This window comes from Carex rostrata, chromosome 15 (genome assembly GCF_964058835.1).
Source record: "Carex rostrata chromosome 15, lpCarRost1.2, whole genome shotgun sequence".
NCBI classification, from domain to species: domain Eukaryota; kingdom Viridiplantae; phylum Streptophyta; class Magnoliopsida; order Poales; family Cyperaceae; genus Carex; species Carex rostrata.
The window spans coordinates 6,252,064-6,272,569 of record NC_135932.1 but is presented as its reverse complement, the minus strand read 5'-3'; the positions used below and the strand labels follow the sequence as shown (position 1 = coordinate 6,272,569).

General features: G+C 33.4%; 3 protein-coding genes across 3 annotated transcripts; 1 reads left to right on the top strand and 2 right to left on the bottom strand.

Annotated features, from left to right (window-relative positions):
• The first annotated feature begins 2,921 nt into the window (after positions 1-2,921).
• LOC144566562 (small ribosomal subunit protein eS4x) lies at positions 2,922-5,400 on the top strand. The gene is made up of 5 exons (XM_078316610.1): positions 2,922-3,061; positions 3,591-3,668; positions 3,755-3,935; positions 4,038-4,135; positions 4,768-5,400. Exons 1-5 carry the CDS (start codon positions 3,059-3,061, stop codon positions 5,209-5,211), a joined length of 804 nt encoding a protein of 267 aa, XP_078172736.1. The 5' UTR covers positions 2,922-3,058; the 3' UTR covers positions 5,212-5,400.
• Positions 5,401-13,005: 7,605 nt separating this feature from the next.
• LOC144566653 ((+)-piperitol/(+)-sesamin synthase CYP81Q2-like) lies at positions 13,006-14,063 on the bottom strand. Its single transcript, XM_078316688.1, has 4 exons — positions 14,058-14,063; positions 13,926-13,985; positions 13,356-13,469; positions 13,006-13,281 (listed from the first exon to the last, which is right to left on the bottom strand). The coding sequence occupies exons 1-4, from the start codon at positions 14,061-14,063 to the stop codon at positions 13,006-13,008; spliced, it is 456 nt and encodes a 151-aa protein (XP_078172814.1).
• Positions 14,064-16,736: 2,673 nt separating this feature from the next.
• LOC144566564 (mitotic spindle checkpoint protein MAD2) lies at positions 16,737-19,864 on the bottom strand. Its single transcript, XM_078316612.1, has 7 exons — positions 19,662-19,864; positions 19,001-19,016; positions 18,767-18,897; positions 18,114-18,234; positions 17,821-17,924; positions 17,310-17,431; positions 16,737-17,072 (listed from the first exon to the last, which is right to left on the bottom strand). Exons 1-7 carry the CDS (start codon positions 19,732-19,734, stop codon positions 17,013-17,015), a joined length of 627 nt encoding a protein of 208 aa, XP_078172738.1. The 5' UTR covers positions 19,735-19,864; the 3' UTR covers positions 16,737-17,012.
• Positions 19,865-20,506: the final 642 nt, after the last annotated feature.

Here is a 20,506-nt window from a genome sequence, read left to right as displayed (position 1 = left end):
AAAAATATAATCGTGTCATCGGCATAATGACAATTAGCAATGGCATGGTTGTTGAGAATTGGTGGACCTAATCCCTTTAACATATGTGATTGTCTACCTTTACTAAAAATCCTACTTAATGTATCTGCAACAAGGATGAATAAAAAAGAAGATAATGGATCTCCTTGACGTACTCCCCTTTTACAAGAGAAGTAAGGGGTGAGATCCCCATTGACACTAATACATGATTGTAAACTATTCAGCCAAGCAATGATCCACTTTATCCAAATAGCATCAAAAGATTGAGACCTTCATCAAGTGCAGTTGAACTCATCATTACATTTGAATCGATTTGTTTATCGAATTTCTTCCTCCGCCGTGATTCAAACTCCTCAAAACCATCCGTCTGAATAATTAATGATGTTTAAACATCAAACTCAAAAGTTTCTTTACTAAAAAATCCTTCCGAAAGAATATAGTTTCATGCAAAATACATATACATGAGGCACTTTTTTTTTTTTTTTTTATCAAACATACATGAGGCACTTTAAATTGGGTATCCAGAACTCTGTAAAACCAAAGAAAATACCCAATAATTTGCAAGGGCATATATGCAAATGTAGAGAAAGATTGTAAGGAGATGTACCTCTTGGAACTGGTCCATAGAGATTGGATTATCATGCAGCGAAATACTCTGCAAAGTTTTGCATTCATTCAACAAATTTTGGGGCAGCTGCAAGTAAATTACATGAAAATAAGTTGGCAAGTGTGACCACATCATTTGACTTCAACATTAGAAAAAAGTTTTCCAAAACAAAAAGCAGCAACTTTCTTCCCAGAAGACCGCCTGAGTTCTTAATAGCTAGCTATAGCTTTTATTATAATTCTAAATAGCTAATTATGATTACGCTATAGCTATGCTATAATTTTTTTAAACCTTAAAAACTATAGTGCTATAATCGCTATTTAGTACCTTGATTCAAGTACATCAAACAGCAAGACATGTACCTTGCTCCTTGCCTTCGAAATAATTGAACAAATCAAAGAGGGCTGGCAAGTGGACCCGGATGGAAGGTCAATTGTACTTGATAGGATAAAATATTGTGTGCTTTTTGTGGTCTGCAATTTAAGTATCTGATGCGTACCATAAAATTATTCTAATTGCACATTTTGTCCTTCAAAATTTATAATTTTTCACACTTATTTCGAAGGAGCCCAATAATTTTGAAGGATAAATAACTATTATTGACTCAATAATAGAACCTATTGGGTCAATACTATTGAATAATTTTCACACGTATTGGATCAACATTATTCAATAATTTTCACAATTATTGGGTCCTATCGGGTAAAAATATTAGTTTAAAGTGTTCTATTGAAAATGACTGTGGGTGTTGATAGCTCATTTTAAAATCTGTATATATAAATATTTATTAAAATTTATATATACGGTATACAGTAATAACTTTTTGTGTGCTTAATTCTTTTATGCTTGTATGTAGAAATAAATTGTACTTCAACAGTTCGACATAACTAGCAAACAACTTAATACAATAATTTATTATTAAAATTAAAATAATAAATTGTACTTTAACAATTCGACATAACTAGCACGCAACTTAATACAACAATTTATTATTAAAACAAAAATAATAAATTGTACTTTAATAGTTCGACATAACTTGCGCTTTAAGCTAGACAATATTTTTTATTAAAAAAAGTAAAAGCATCTACGTTCTAACAACTCAAATAAGTTTTTAAATAACTGTTAATCACTTTTTAGAAATTAAGATCTCTAAAGTTTTTAACTCTCACATCTCTGAAATTAATTTTGGAGTTTTTATTAAACCATGTCAGCAATAAATTTAAAAAAAAAGAAATAATTTAAAGTTTAAACCAATCATTTGGTTAGCATGAAGTTTATTAACAGTTTCTTAATAAGAAACTATCATGCATATTTTCTAAAGAACAAACTCTTCCACATTCCTGAAACTAGATTAAAAATTGTCACATCTAGGGGTGTTCATCGGTTCGGTTTGGTTGAAACCGAACCGAACTAGGCTAACCGAAGTTATAATTCGGTTTCAAAAATAGAACCGAACTGACCGATTTAGCATTGCAACCGAATCAAACCGAACCAAAGTTTTATGTCTGCTTGTTCGATTCAAATCGAAATATATTAACTTTCTTAATTTAAAACAATTGATTTATAATAAACTGAAGTATATTAAGAAATAAACCAGCTATTAATAAATAAATTAGAATATTAAGAAATAAACGATATATTTAAAACAATTGATTAAGAAATAAATCAGGGCGGTTTGGACCAAATTTATAATATATAAAAGTTCGGTGGGTTTGGTTATTTTGGTTTTGAAAATTTTCAAACCTAATTGATCTGAAGTTATAATTTGGTTTTAAAAAGCAAACCGAAACGAACTAAACCGTTTAATCCAAACTAATTCGATTCGGTTCAAAACCAATTAAACCGGATCCAATGAACACCCCTAATCACATCAGATTAGAAACTCTCATAATATCATATATCATAGATGCAAATGCTCTAAATTAAGTATATTATCTGTAGACATTCATTTCATACTAAAGTTATGGATTTTTGCGTAATTTGGATAAAATCCAAACGCAACCCAATTTCAAATCTTAAACGCAACCCCTAATCTGGCTGAAAAGTAATAAAATATAAACCGGTCTGTGATGATTAGAATCGAGTTTGAGCAGGAAATGGGCTACGATGATTTTGTTTCGAGCCGGGTCGAATTAGCTAAAACAAATATAAACCGGTCTAAGATGTTCCGAAAGTTCGAGCCGATTTGGGGTTTTTTCTTCAGAAACGGATAGAATTTATATTTTCGGGCTTTTCTCTAATTCTCTTATGGGCTTTATCTCTAACTTTTGTATGGGCCGGGTTTGAGATGAAGGCCTAGCTGTGGCTTTATAAACCCTTGCGCGCAGCTAGGGTTTGTCTTCCTTCCTGCAGAGCGGCGCGCGAGCGAGAGAGAGAGAGAGAGAGAGAGAGAGAGAGAGAGAGAGGAGGGGAGAAGAAAAGAAAACCAGAAGCATGGTTCGATCTATCTCCTTGTTTCATTCTTTGTTTTTTTCCACTGTTTTCTCGTTAGATTTGCATCGTTTTCTTTACTGATTACCTTTGCTTGTTTTCGTTAGAGCATTGGATTCCTTTAGATAATATCGTCTTAGATTAGGTAGATCCAGTATTGTTGTAGTGTTATTATCGATTATTTCTTATTCTTGACGAGCAACTCTGTATGTTTTAGGGATTTGGTCATTGTTTTAGTTTACCTTGGATGAATAAGAGATTAGCTTTCATAATTTTACGCATTTTGAGATTTGTATACGAGGGATTATTACTGTTGATACTATTTCTAATCAAGGTCTTCGTAAAAATGTTCTGTAATAATCAGAGGTTAAGGAATTTGTGCTCATCTGAGAGGAAATTTGCTACCAGTTAATCAGGACTAATTTGCAGTTCTTGTTAATTCAATCCTAAACTAGCTGTTCGATTTGTAGCAAATCAGACTTAGCATTTGTTTGATTCAAGCAATACCTAATTTTGGACATGCATTGCTATACAGGCTAGAGGATTGAAGAAGCACTTGAAGAGGCTTAATGCCCCCAAGCATTGGATGCTTGACAAACTTGGCGGTGCATTTGTAAGTTCATTTCTTAAATATATTCATTTTAACTAATAATCCAAAGCATTTTTAATGGAATTAACTGATGCTGTTATTTTTGGTAGGCCCCAAAACCGTCATCTGGTCCCCATAAGGCAAGAGAGTGCCTTCCTCTGATCCTTATCTTAAGGAACAGGTTGAAGTATGCTTTGACTTACCGTGAGGTCATCGCCATTCTCATGCAACGCCATGTTATGGTTGACAACAAGGTCAGAACTGACAAGACATACCCTGCCGGTTTCATGGGTACGTATGCACATCCCAATATTACCCTTCAATTTCAGTTTAATTACAATAGTTATCTCTTGATTTATTTATATCTGAACTGTGAATTGTGTTGTGAAACAGATGTCGTGTCGATCCCTAAGACAACTGAGAATTTCAGGCTTCTCTATGACACCAAGGGCCGCTTCCGTCTCCACTCCATCAAGGATGAAGAAGCTAAGGTAATTTTTTTTTAAAAAACTTTGCAGCAGTAATAACCTTTAGGTATTTATTTTTCTAAATGAGTTATGTATTGGAATAGTCACCTGAATGTTTACTGAATTCACATCATCTGAGAAATCTCAAAACATTTTGAGTCGATCTGTGGAAAATCCAGACTATTCAAATCCTCTCTGCATGAATCTCCGAGGATAAACAAAAAAATTGAGATATCTCAGAGGATACAGACTCACACATATACTGTTATTCAAGTTTGTAACTAGGAATGATTTTGTGAAAGGTTTGTAAAATGAATTCCAGACTGTTCGAATCCTCTCTGCATGAATTTCAGAGGATAAACAAAAAAATTGAGATATCTCAGAGGATACAGACTCACGTGTATACTGCTATTCCAGTTTGTAACTAGGAATGATTGTGTGAAAGGTTTGTAAAATGAATTCCAGACTGTTTGAATCCTCTCTGCATGAATCTCAGAGGATAAACAAAAAAATTGAGATATCTCAGAGGATACAGACTCACACATACACTGTTATTTGAGTTTGTAACTAGGAATGATTTTGTGAAAGGTTTGTAAAATGAAGTAAATTTATTGTTAGAAATAGAACTTCGTCTAATATTTCTCTCCTTTTTACAGTTCAAGCTGTGCAAGGTGAGGTCTGTGCAGTTTGGCCAGAAGGGCATCCCATACCTGAGCACCTATGATGGGCGCACGATCCGCTACCCGGATCCACTTATCAAAGCCAACGACACCATCAAGCTCGACCTAGAAACCCAAAAGATTGTCGATTTCATCAAATTCGATGTGGGTAATGTAGTGATGGTAACGGGCGGGCGTAACACGGGTCGGGTTGGAGTCATCAAGAACCGTGAGAAGCAGAAGGGATCTTTTGAAACTATCCACGTGCAGGATTCTACCGGACATGAGTTCGCCACCCGTCTGGGGAATGTGTTCACCATCGGTAAGGGTACCAAGCCATGGATTTCTCTTCCTAAGGGTAAGGGTATTAAGTTGAGTATTATTGAGGAGGCTAGGAAGAGGCTCGCTGCATCTAATGCCGCGGCAACTGCTGCTGCTTAATTCTGTAGTGGGTTTTAAAATGTTGAATTTTGTTGTTGGTTCTCTCTGGTAGAACTCTTGGTATTTCTGTTTTTTAGAGAGTATGTTTTTGTTCATGGATTATTCGTAATGGTTAGATGGCAATGTGATAACATTTTGTTCTTTTGCAGTGAGTTTTGGTACTTATATAAATTAATATTCCCCTATTAATTATTGTTGCAGTACCAGTAGATCTAATTGACGAGCTTTTAGTTTGTTCTCAAAATTGCAGCATTTGTAATTTGTATTCTGAGGGGTATTCAAGTCCCAAGAAGTTCTCTAAAATCAATAAACTTGATAATAAAATTCCTTTCCTCCATGCAAAATTCAATGAAAAATTTCAATCAGTTTTTCGTCAAATTGAAAATTTGGAGAGGAATTATTCATAATTCTTTTAAAATAATCAACTTGATAACCAAATTGTTTTCTTGGTGAAGTCCATAGAAAATTTTCAATCAATTAATTTATACAAATTGAGGATTTTCTTTTAAAAATAGAAATCCTTTTTAAATCTTTCACCAGAACCAGCAGTGTTGGAATTTTAGAAAAATAGCATTCACTGATCCTAGGAATTGGTGGAGCAAGAAAATCAAAACCTACACCGATCTCTAGATCGATGGAGGTAATTTCTCACTAAATACTAATTTAAACACTAAATAACTTGTGTAGTTTTTAAAAAAATTGCTCCACCGATCTCTAGAATCGGTGTAGGTTTTGATTTTCTTGCTCTACTGATCCCTAAGGTCGGTGGAAGTTATTTTTAAAAAAAATCCGCACAGCATGCTTGTTATGTTAAAAGATTTAAAAGGAATTATATTTTAAAAAAAAAAAATCTAAATTGAGTAATGTGGAATGAAATTAATCAAACTGCTTAGTACTATAAAAAATTTCAAAAACAAACTTTTAAAAAGTATAATGGGCTGGACCAAGAGATGAGACCCATAAGAGTTTCTTTCGGTTTGCTCTCAGAATAAACTTTGAAGAATGGAGATTTGCACTCGGTGAATTGATAAATTAGAAAAAAAAAATACATATTTTATTTGAAATTGGATTTAATTAGATGTGCAAAAATTAGAAATGTAACAATTGCTATTACTATTTCTTCAATTAGATGATTTATTTATGCAGGAATTATCTCATTTGTCGGACTTCCATTTTTATATTATGAATTTAAGATAGTATTTAGGGAATTTTTTTTTATGCCACTCCAAAACTTGAAAATTATGAAGTTGCCATCTCAAAACTTAAAATTAGTTATTTGCCACTCTAAAATCATTAAAATTATGAAATTGCCACAATTATACATTTAATATACATATTGGATTAAAATTATTTTGAAAATTATTGTATAAAAAATGTATTTTGATATTTCCAAAAAATACCCTTCATTTGAAGGGATAAAATTAGAAAATTGAGGCCTCCAATCCCCCTTCCCTTTATCTCCTTCGCCTCTTTTTCTCTCGTTCCTCCGCCAGGACCATGAAATCCGCCGAACCCTAATCTCTCGTATCTTGATTTGAACCATTCAGAGCAGGAGTCCCTCTTGTCCCTCTTCTCACTCTTCAAGTCCTCCCACCTCCTTCGCGACGGCTATCTCCTCTCGCCTCTCTGCTGTCTCTCCTCCGCTGTCTATCTCCTCTCTTAAGGTAAATACCTCTTTCAATCATGTTTGTCTCCTTTCTCCGTTTGGTTGGTTGAAAAGCTCAGACTCTTTCATGAATCCCTAGTCCCTAAAATTGGTCATCATCTGATCGATTAGATTAGCAATGGAAATAACCTCACAAAATAGGAGAAATCGACTAATTATAGATTGTTTAATTTCTGAGTTCAATGTTTAATTTATAATTGAACAATTGACAACTTTTGAAAATATGTTGTTTTAATCCATCATTTCAGCCTATTTGATCCTAGATGCAATTGTTTCTCTTATTGTTCCTCATAATTTGGATCCATAAAGGAGATGCAATACATGGATAGTATGAGATCAAGAGAATTTGAGGCAATGAAATTTCATATTTAAGTTGAGCCTTATTTATATTAGGATAGTTAATTTTTATGCACGTTTTGTCTATCAGCGGATTTGGTCCTTAATTAATTTAACTCTAGTCTTATGTTAAGTAATAGTTTATATAAAACAAATAATACAATTGGTGGGTTGATAGTGAAATTATATGCTTACTTGAGGTAATTTATGCAGTTTATGAATGTATGCTTATTTGAGGTATAATACAGAGCATCAAGGTCTAAATTCTGAAACTTTTAGTCAGATTAACCATAATATGTTTTAATTTTTCAGACCAACAACAGGCAGTAATTCTACTGACAGGAACTGGTTTTTGGGGACATGGTACCACTGGTACTGGTTTTGATAATGGCTTAATTCACATGCATTCATGTTTTCTGATGTTTTCTAGTTGTGATCATTATGCAGTAAGATTAACCCCCTCCTCCACCAGCCTTCCACCATGCATCGCCATCGACCACTGGTGGAGAATCACATGACGTCCTCCTCAGAGATCTCCACAACTTCGGCCCAGCCAAGCCGCTCCTCTCCGATGGTGCCGTACCCAAACTGTGGTCACAAAGTGATCAAGCTCATGAGCCAAACTCCGTTGAATCGAAACAAAGTGTTTTACAAGTGCCAAAAAAATACAACGGTATGTAATTTTAGCAATTTTTATTTAGACTAAGTACTGAAATTTGATTCCATATACTTGGCCGTATGAATTTTTTTCTCCCAAATTAATCTAGTCTAAGTAGCACGAGCAACCAATTGATAACTATGTCGTGGCTTAAATCTACTAAAATATCGACATTATTTATGTTTTCTTAATTGCTTGCTTGAAAGAGGTGTAGTAAACCTCTACTGATACCAAAAATGCATGAAATAACCCCTTTTGACATATCAGTTAGTGCGGATTGATCTGAAGACCAAACCAGAAATATGTTTAAACAGTTAAATAAAGCACAGAATGACTTGAAGTTAGATATAACCATCTAATTTAATTTTCTATTGCTTGAGCAAATGCCTTCAGACCCTGTCTATAAAAGAAAGTAAGATTGATACCTTGAAAAGGAGGAATGACTTAAAGTTCTAGCGACCAACAACACATTGCTTACGCACCTAAAATTTTACCAGACGGAGCTCGTAATCTCCGAAGAACACCTTGAGTTGCTAGTCTGCAATTGCAAAAGCCTTGTTTCTTCGAAGATAAGGGAGTGCGACCTCGCTCTCTTGGACAATTTTTGAAAATCAGCATCCAACTTGAAAGAATTTGGTAGGGGGTCCTTCGATAAAATAGAGGAGGCAAGAAAATACAATGGAGTTGTGTTTCCTCAAGACTACTATCAATAATGAGTCTTCAATTTATGGATACGAATATGATGTCGATAGTCTATCCTCACGAATGTGGTGTCGATAGTCTATACCAATTTGGTGTGTTCATGTCAGCAAATAAGAAAGTTATTTATGTTATATTTTTAATTTGATATTTAATTTATTTTGGTTACTAACAACATATTTCCATTAAAATTACAGACGACATATTTCAATTACAATTGTTGACAACATATATCAATTAAAAATATTGACGACATATTTTTTTAAAAAAAAATTTAGTAATGAGTGATTCATAGTGATACGTATATAGGGACATGGATTTATCCAATTGATACAATAATATAATCACACAATTTGTTCAATTCCGTGAAGGAATAAAATTTAAGGAATATGATGATAACCAATGACAATATAGGGCTACTGGTTAAGGCCAGACGCAATGCCATTCAGTCACTTAAGCTCCAATATTACTTTGATTTTTCTACCAATGAGTGTAAAAATATTGCTCGCAATTGCAGGTACCTCCTTTATCTATTGCAATTTATTCTTAATTAACATATGCATGCATGATCATTTCCACATAATCTTTTATCATTTTTTACATAATATATTTTGTAAATATTGTTAACTCAGTTCAGCGTTTGTAAAAACGGACAATATGATTGGTACCTATCCTTATTGGTGTAATTTATGTTCAATAGAAATCGGTGGGGTTTCCACCACTTTTATTCAAAAAATATTCCCTCTACTTTTATTCAAAAAGTATATAACCATCTAATTTAATCTTCATCAATACGACGTCAACTAACGAAATATTTATTTTCATTCATTTAATTAGATATAACCATCTAATTTAATTTTCTATTGCTTGAGCATATGCCTTCAGATCCTGTCTATAAAAGAAAGTAAGATTGATTCCCCTGAAAAGGGAGAATGGCTTGAAGTTCTAGCGACCAACAACACAGTGCTTACACACCTGAAATTTTATCAGACGGAGCTCGTAATCTCCGAAGAACACCTTGAGTTACTAGTCTGCAATTGCAAAAGCCTTATTTCTTCAAAGATAAGGAAGTGCGACCTCACTCTCTTAGATAATTTTTGAAAAACAGTATCCAACTTGAAAAAATTTGCTTGGAGGTCCTTCGATAAGATAAATGAGGCAGGAAAATACAATGGAGTTGTGTTTCCACCAATGCTACTCTCAATAATGAGTCTTCAATTTATGAATACGAATGTGGTGTTGATAGTCTATTCTCGCGAATTTGGCATCGATAATCTATATGAATTTGGTGTGTTCAGGTCAGAAAATGAGAAAGTTATTTAAGTTATATTTTTAATCTGATATTTAATTTATATTGGTTGCTAACAACATATTTCGATTAAAATTACTGACGATATATTTCAATTACAATGATTGACAACATATGTCAATTAAAAATATTGACGATATATTTTTTTCAATTTATTGTTTTTAGTAATGAGTGATCCATAGCGATACGTATATAGGGACATGGATTTATCCAATTGATACAATGATATAATCACACAATTTGTTCAATTCCGTAAAGGAATTGAATTTAAGGAATATGATGATAACCAATGACAATATAGGGCTACTGGTTAAGGCCATACACAATGTCATTCAGTCGCTTACGCTCCAATATTCCTTTGGTTTTTCTATCGATGGGCTTAAAATTATCGCTCGCAATTGCAAGTACCTCCTTTATTTGTTGTAATTTATTCTTAATTAAAATGTGCATGTATTATCATTTTTCACATAATCTTCTATCATTTTTCACATAATTTGTTTTGTAAAGAATGTTAACCCAGTTCAGCGTTTGTAAAAACTAACAATAGGGTTAGTATTAGTCCTTATTGGTGTGATTTATGTTCAATAGAAATCGGTGGGGTTTCAACCACTTTTATTGAAAAAAATATTCCCTCTACTTTTATTCAAAAAATATATAACCATCTAATTTAATCTTCATCAATACAATGTCAACTAACGAAATATTTATTTTCATTCATTTAATTAGATATAACCATCTAATTTAATTTTCTATTGCTTGAGCAGATGTCTTCAGACCATGTCTATAAAAGAAAGTAAAATTGATCCCCTGAAAAGGAGGAATGACTTGAAGTTCTAGCGACCAACAACATAGTGCTTACGCACGTAAAATTTTACCAGACGGAGCTCGTAATCTCCGAAGAACACCTTGAGTTACTAGTCTGCAATTGCAAAAGCCTTGTTTCTTCGAAGATAAGGGAGAGCGACCTCGCTCTCTTGGACAATTTTTGAAAATCAGCATCCAACTTGGAAGAATTTGGTAGGGGGTCCTTCGATAAAATAGAGTCGGTAGGAAAATAATCACACAATTTGTTCAATTCCGTGAAAATATGATGATAACCAATGACGATATAGGGCTACTGGTTAAGGCCAGACGCAATGCCATTCACTTACTTAAGCTCCAATATTGCTTTAGTTTTTCTACCGATGAGCTTAAAATTATCGCTTGCAATTGCAGGTACCTCCTTTATTTGTTGTAATTTATTCTTAATTAACATGTGCATGTATTATCATTTTTCACATAATCTTCTATCATTTTTCCACATAGTTTGTTCTGTAAATAATGTTAACCCAGTTCAACATTTGTAAAAACTAAAAATTGGGTCAGTATTAGTCTTTATTGGTGTGATTTCGGTGGGGTTTCCACCACTTTTATTCAAAAAATATTCCCTCTACTTTTATTCAAGAAATATATAACCATCTAATTTAATTTTCATCAACATGACGTCAACTAATGAAATATTTATTTTCATTCATTGAATTAGATATAACCATCTAATTTAATTTTCTATTGCATGAGCAGATGTCTTCAGACTCTGTCTATAAAAGAAAGTAAGATTGATTCCCCTGAAAAGGGAGAATGGCTTGAAGTTATAGCGACCAACAATACAGTGCTTACACACCTGAAATTTTATCAGACGGAGCTCGTAATCTCCGAAGAACACCTTGAGTTACTAGTCTGCAATTGCAAAAGCCTTATTTCTTCAAAAATAAGGAAGTGCGACCTCACTCTCTTAAATAATTTTTGAAAAGCAGTATCCAACTTGAAAGAATTTGCTTGGAGGTCCTTAGATAAGATAGATGAGGCAGGAAAATACAATGGAGTTGTGTTTCCACCAATGCTACTCTCAATAATGAGTCTTCAATTTATGAATATGAATGTGGTGTTAATAGTCTATCCTCACGAATTTGGCATCGATAATCTATACGAATTTGGTGTATTCAGGTCAGAAAATGAGAAAGTTATTTAAGTTATATTTTTAATCTGATATTTAATTTATATTGGTTGCTAACAATATATTTCGATTAAAATTACTGACGACATATTTCAATTACAACGGTTGACAACATATATCAATTAAAAATATTGACGACATATTTTTTCAATTTATTTTTTTTAGTAATGAGTGATCCATAGTGATACGTATATAGGGACATGGATTTATCCAATTGATACAATGATATAATCACACAATTATTAGGAGCAATTGTAAGTTTCTACTCATGTAACCAGGCAAGCAGTCGCTGCACCCTTGTGTACGTAATCAATTAGATTAATTGCTTTAGCGTATCATAACTCCAAAAGTTTTGGTTTTTTTTTTTTCAGGTGCGAAGCATCATTAGGGATAAAGGGCTTCAAGTGGTGGAAAAGGGATGCAAGCAACTTCACCGGCTAAGAATAGAGAGCGGAGACGAGGAACCATGCTTGCATGAGCAGAGTGGTGTTTCCCAAGCTGGGTTGATTTCAGTAGCTCGTAACTGCCTCAAGCTCGAGTATATAGCTATGTCTCTGACATCTCTAATGATGCCCTGGAGGCCTTTGGCCAACACAGCTCCAAGCTCCGTGACTTCCGCCTCGTCTTACTTGACCATGAGAAACATATCACTGAGTTACCCCTCGACAAAGGCTTATGTGCATTGTTGAGAGGTTGCGCCAAGCTTGAACATTTGGCATTCTCAGTAAAACTTGGTGGGTTATCGGATATGGGGCTTGGGTATATAGGTGAATATAACACTATATTACCTATAGGTATCTAGCTTATGCTGGAGACTCCGATATGGGGTTGACGTACTTTGCAAAGGGTTGTCAAAAGTTGAAGAAGCTGGTATAAAAACGATAATTTTGTGGCTATCTTAAAAATAGTAATTTTTTTTCAAAAATTATAAAATTTCATTCCCAAGCATATTTTAGTATAGATATCATGTTGAGTTCATAATCCAGAAAGAACCTTCATCATGGCTTATCGAGGCTAATACATTGCTTTGAGTGGAATGACTTTAGGCAGGGTGAGACCGGAACCTTCAATTAAGTCGATGAGTTCATTTGTTGTTCTTTCCCAGTTGAAACATTGAATCAGAATTCCTAATATCAACCCAACTTCTCGCATAGCGAGCCTTCTCCCGGGCACTTTCTCCTGCCCATCCCGAATGGTATCATAAAATTACCCTCAGCATTCATGTTTTCAAATCTCTCTGGAATAAATTTCTCATATTCCTCCCATATGACGGGATCTCTGTGGATCTGACACACATTCACTAACAACATCATTCCTGGTGGGATGTTGTAGCCTCCAATGGTGACATCTTCGCGTGACTCATGAGGGACAAGAAGTGGGGCACCAGAGTATAGCCGGAGTACCTCATGCTGTCATGCATAATGTATACAAGGTAGGGAACCTGATCCATGTCTGACTCATGTATCAACCACTTGTTACTGACTTGCTTATCGAGTTCAACTGCTGTCTTCTTTAGTATTTGGGGATTGTTTAGTAGTATCACCATCGCCAATTCCACTGTGTTAGATGAGGTATCTGTTCCAGCTTGTAAGATGCTCTAAATTTACAAGGATAAATATAATTAGTTCAAAAAATATATACTTGTTTCCAGTTTTAATGTAAATATATATTAGCTTCAACTTGACAGCTTAACATACCACGCAGATACGATATGGATAAGAAATAGGCTACCCGTACCCTTGCCCGTTTAGATAACTAAAAAAAATCTTTATCCGTATCCGATAAATTTACAAAAAAAAGAAAGAAAGAATCTTATCCGTACCCGTCTTATTGGATACGGTACGGATCAGATAAACGGATAAAATGGTGCCATTGACACCCCTACATGGAATACAAATTATGTACAAATGGAGAGGAGCCCGACTGTATTCCATAAGCTTTAATCTTTTGGAAAAGAAAAAAGGACTTCTTAATAGAAACGAAAGGAAAGCAATTTATTCTGATATTTCATTCTTTAATCGTATTGGCTTTTTAAAGTTATTTCATAATGTACTACAACTCCACCTCTTAGAAAGGCACCTATGATGTGCTTCATTTCATTTTCTCTTGAAGCCTACATCATTGTCAATGAAAGGAAAATTATGAAATAAATTAAAAATATAATATTTAGAAAACAATGTATTACATTCATGCTACGAATAAAAAATAGACTAGTAGCAAGTTCAAACTAATTGAATCAAGCTAGTTGCTTTCAATAAATGAGAATGCGATCCAAAAAATTCATTTTGTGGTCAAAATTCAAGTTTTCGGTCTGAATGTTTCTTGATTTAGGCACCGTTCGTTCCCTTTCATATTTTTTAAGGGAACAAGGAAAAGGAGAGGATTCATATATCTTTTTAAGGAACCGAATCCCTTCATGATTTGGACCAAATTCCCTTTTATGGTATATAGTAATAGAAACAAACTTTAAATATAAAAATTAAAATGTTCTTATTATAATTTAAATTCTTTAGTAAACATTAATGTTAAAAAATTGTCAACATCAGTGAATTCTTATAAATTCTTTATGCCGGTCAAATTTGACAATTTTCTTTTAAAATTTGTGTTTTAGTTTTATATAATTTAAGCTTTAAAGATGAAGATATAATGAACGCATCAGAATTATTAGCCATTTAAATCCTCCTTAACGAAAAAAAAAGCTATTTTGAACAAATTTTCTATCAATCTATGTTAATATTTCCTAATTAAATTTGAAAGAAAATTTAGAAAAAATATGTAACTTTTAGTGAAGAAGTGATTAAGAAAATTAGAACATGTACACAAATTTCGTAATTAAGAGTGAAATAATTCAGGTCTTCTTTTGGAAGGTAAGATATGTCATCAAATATAGAAATAATTTTTTTTGGAAGGTAGTTGTTATCCTAATTGTATTCTTAAATAGAGTAAGAATATATTCCGGAAGAAAGGTCTTAACATTAAAAAAAAAAATGAAATTGATTGGTAGATAAAAACAAACTGTGGAATATTTTATGGTACTTTTCAATGGAAGATATTTTCTTTTGTTAAAAATTCTAAGTGCTTCCACAGTTTGATATAAAAATGTCATGAACATTCTTCTTCTTATATTTTTTAATCTTCCTCTTTCAAAATTCTCTGTCAAACACCATTATATAATTTTGAAATGAAGTACAAGAAAATTTCTTCTTTAGTATCTATCTTTAATTTGTGTTTATTTTTTATTCTATTTTTATTGGTATCTAAAATGCAATGGACTAACCATTTAACCAAATAATTTTTTTTTTTTGAAATAAACCAAATAATTTATTGACGTAATAAATTAAATAAAATATAAACTACTGGAATCCCAGTTGACTTATATTTAACACTGTTACTGTCAATTAAATTCGAGGCTATGAAAACACGTATAATCTAATGTTCACGTTGAACTGACATAAAAGATACCCACTAATATAATCTCATGCTAAAAGGACAAAAAAGAAGAAAAATACAATTAATTAATCAATATTTCTCTTTTGACAGAAATGATATTACAGCGCTCTCACATGTAGTTACAAAAAAAAAAACACAATCTACCGACTCCCATAGTCCCATCCCTCCACATCTCGTTGAATAAGGAATTGATATGATCTACATTAAATCAATTTCGTACAAACTAAAAGATTAAAATTTCATCCTCGATTTGACAAGCATAGACCTATCACTATCAGGTTTAGTGTGTAGCACTAATTTGAACAATAATAAAGTAGATGCATGACCCTGGAACTTGGCCTATTTTCATAACGGCCCTTCACAACCGTAGATACATGCTTTCCTCTCAGTATCCATTTGATTTTGGTTTAGACAATCCATAGAAAATACAGCAGCGATGCCATTGCTTCTATGGCAAGAGATTGAGAATCATGTTCAGTAGTCTAATTTTTTATAACATTTGGGATCCAATATGGTAAATCACCAGGGATATGGAGATTATCTACAAATTTTAGATTATGCAGGGGGGCTCTCCTTTGCAATTTTCTTCTGAAATAAGCCAATGACAGATCTGGTAAGCACAGATCTTAATTGAATACATACTTTGCAATGCTTGTCATGTTTATGGCAGTGTTGTAAAAAACGTCCGTTATAGGCTGATTAATCGGCCGTTTAGTCGTTGGCGGTGACTAAATTGTCATGAATTTTTCTGACTAATCGACCGATTATTCCTGATTAATAGTTTGACAGTACCATATCCGTCCGATGACAGCATACCATTATTTACAACACTGGTTTATGGCATATAAATTAATCAATCCCAATGTTGCCTTCCGTATTTGCATGAGAATTTTGGTGTTGGCAAAAACCAATTGTAGCTTGACATTGAACTTGTTCATAAATTCAGGAGCAGATCTAAGACTGAGTTAAAAGTAATTTGAAAATTTTAATTATACGTATAGGAATTTAATTAAATTTTATTCTTTTTTATCTTTTTATATAGTTTAGCCACCCACAATAAATAACAAATATTTAGTTGTAGCCTAGTGGTTAAAATTTTATTTTGTAAGTCTTAAATTTAAATCTCACTCACTACAATTATACATTTTAATTTTCAGCCACCTATTAAAATTTTCTAATTCTGCTCTGCATAAATCAAAATGCTAGAAAATAACCGTTGCCTCCCCTCAACCCCACACGCGTGCACCAGAATCCACAAAGTAACACGAGCAAACATAATCAAGACTCAAGACACAGACGTCTCGGCCCAGTTCAAACCCAAAAAGGCCCTGTGTAATTTTCGAAAATGTTTACCTTACAGAGATAAAATTAACTGAAATGATAACAAACGAAAAATATTTATACTAGGAAAGAAACAAAGAAAATATTCATTCTGCGTTACAGGCTTACAGGGAATAGTATCAGGACTAAATTGGTACATATTTTGCAACAGACTAAAAATGTTTGGTCAAGCACATACAAATTAGGTTGTTCACTCATGTCATCATACTACTGCCAGAGAATTGGCGTGAATGAACAATTCACAAATCACAACACAACAAGTATCTGCTGATAGGTTTTGGTTAAAGCTCCAATACTAGAGAATAGTATAGCAATTAATTGAGAAATCATGTCAAGTTTGACAAAACATCTAGTCTTCTTCTTCCCATTCGTCATTCTTGTAGGAGACAATCGTATCAACTTTATGTATCTGCAATAATTTATCCCAAAAAACAGTTACTGAGAGATGTACAAGGATATGCTGGTTTAAAGGTCGCATTCAATTTTCCATTTATTTGTGATTTTATTTGGAATTTTGAAGCAATTGGAAAGTTCATGCCTATAGGATATTAAGTCCCAATCCAAGCAGAATTTTCCATTTTTTTCTTCGAATAAGTAAAATTTTACAATTGATCCTGATTGAGTATGATACAAAGTGGTACTGTACCTTAGTGTCAAAGGAGTGCAGTTTGACCATTTGAGGGTTGTTTATGAGCTTGGCATCGCTTTCAACCCAAGCAATCGGTACTGTGGTGTCTTTATCTGTGTATGCCAACACATCAAACACACCTAACAAAAGAACAGAAGAATCAGAGTTGCAAGTTTTTACTGTTTTTTTGGAGAGAGCCACAGCATCAGCAGATAACAACTTGTTAGGTTACATTTTGATTGATTATATTATATGTTGAAACATATCAGAAATAGAACTGCAATAACAATGGAAAAAGCAGAAAGGTGCATTAAAATTTCTGTTCCATTCAAAATCAGTCCGCAATAATAAAATTTCTGAGAATCGGCACCTAACATGGTTTTGTGATATCATAGTAAATGGGTCTTGTAAAGAATGCATCGATTACCGTTTTGACAAATATATTCAAAATGGCACATAATAACAAAAAACTGGAAACTTTTATATTACTCATTTAGACTCAAAGTTCATAGTCCCAGTAGCAACTTACATGCTTCATCTAGGCAAGGAAGGTAACTGACGCATGAAGCAATTTGACGCATTATCGCCTGTATTTCTCGCATTATCTCCTTGTCGCTTTTCTCTTTGATAACCCTGAAAAGTAACAGAATTCAGTTTTTAAACAGGTGAGATGTGATTCTTTCGATATTGAACTCTGAAAAAAAAACCCAAATATTATAGAAAGATACTAATTAGGTGAAGGGTGTTTGCCTATGCAAAGAACACAGAAGAGTATTATTGGAAGACAAAGTAGATAATAAAATTGGCATAAAATTAACATACCCCGTTTCAACAACCTCAGCATCAGTCACTATATTGAAATTCCACCTCTCCAAAACCTCAGATGTAGCCTTACTCATAATGACCAGAACAATCCTCTGTAGTTTCCCCGTTTCCAGCCATTCTTTTCGAAATTTTATCAAACAAGATTATATAAATAAAAGTTTATACAATATTTTATCAAATTTAAGTATTAATCAAACAAGATTGTATAAATAATAGTTTATACAATATTTTTTCTGACATGCCAATAATGTACTAGATTTTATAACCATTCAAGCCGAGGAGCCGAGCCATGTTGAAATTTCAGTGGTACTTAACAGTACCAATATTCTTAAAAATAGAGTCCCCTCAGTATAACTAAAATGGAGAAAATTAGGCTTCAATTACACTGGTCATGTTGAGAAAATTGTAACTAAAAGCTAATTTACACAGCACACTTAATTTACTCATAAGTTATATAACTATGCATCAATCAGTAAGGCAATGATTTACCCCAAGATTTACAACTAGTTGGTAACTCAGCCCATTTGCACTGGCCTACCCTCATTAAAAAACTCTGAATTACGCAAACAAGAACAAAAAGATAATAAAATGGATGCATACAGCTGACTGCTTTTGCCTCAATAAGATTAGAAAGATTAAAAAAGGTTTACCAGATAATTGCGAAGTTATGCCGGAAATGAAAGACTTGACACCTTCGTCTTGTGTCAACAGCATTGGGAGCCCATATTTCTTCACCTTAGAAAAGCTTTCCTCAGGATATAGCCCACGGTTGTACAAAATACTGCAGGTCTCCAAATTTAGCAAAGAAATACAAAACAGAAAGTTTGAATAGTGTAAACATTCTGATAATCAGAAATAGGGATGTATTCTTAATTTCTTCTCACCTGTTTGCTGCATAACCTGTAAAGAGGCATTAAAACAAATAGTTGTCAGGCAGTGACTTAGAAATTTTTGCTAAGAGCAAAAAGTTCACGTAAGTTGTTCTATAGTCATTGAAATAAACACCAATTAAGTTGTCAGAATTTGAGAAATAATAATAAGAGGGCAGCTAAAAGAGGGAATTTATTTATCTTGTGAGACGCATTTTAACAAACACTAGTTGACGGGATTAAGAAACTGAAAATAAATGAGAATTTTCAGGACTTTTTGTGCATCAACCACACTTAATTCTACATATACATGTCTAAACCTGATGTATATCAAAATAGAAGTTCATCATTTGTAATTTTTAAAACCGTAAATGTGCCAATCTTATGATCATCATCCCAAACGATTAAGAATTTGGGGTTTGTGAGATTCGAAGTTCTAATTTAATTAATACTACTACTACTCTTATCAGAGTATTTGCTGGACCGAATTTGAAAGAAAGTGATGAAATGCATTTGAAACCTAATAATGGTTAATAATTCAATATATCACACATTAAGCCTTTCAGAAATTGTGATTTAAACAAAGATCGTGCTAGCAAGACTAATTAGCACCAAAACCTTTTACTCTGAAAAACCCCTACTAAGCGGAAAAGCAAAATTGGATTCAAGAACTCACCAAAGAACTCGCTGACAATAGCAGCAGATCCACGAAGGGTGATGATGTCCTTTGAGATGGTTCTAGAAGCCATGAGAAATAAGAAATCGGTCTAATTTCGTCGCTTCACTCTTGTTTTTCTCTTTCTTTCTATCGAATAAGGCGAGAAAAATGCAGATGAATTTGGATTACACAACGGCTAGTTCTCTATTGTTCTTTGAATCTGTATCGAAAAAATCCCTCGGCTCGAGCATTTATATTTTGAAATTTGAATAATCGAGAAAATATTTAAATAAATAAAGATATCGGAATATTGGATGCTGGGTCAACACGAATTCATATCCTCTGAAGTAACAGAATATTTTATTTTTTATCAGAACCGTCCGATCAGAATCTAGACCAATCCGACCAGAGGTTGTATTAACTGAATCACTTTAATATTCGTGCCAAAGCAGATTAGACGGTATAGATCTAAACTCAACATTTCGTTTACCTAAGGAAATATGAATTCGGGTCACCTCACGGCTCAACGGTCGGAAAAAATCTGAGACATCTTTGATGGACCTGGTGTACCTCGTATTAATACTTAGTGGGCTCAGCTCATGGGCCTTACCAATATGATGTATCGTGCGCTTAAAATCAAATCCATTAATCCCCCACTCAGTCTCTTTCGGCCATGTTTTGTAGGTTAGGATGTACTAAGACTGAGAATCATGCGGCCATTTTTATTAAAACACAATGAGCTCCACTTTTCGATATATCCTTTAACACCATATTTGGATAGAGTTTAATGGAATGGAAAGAAAAATTTCTCTCGAATCGTATTTGGTTGACAAAATTATGATGGAGGTGAGGAGTACAGAAGG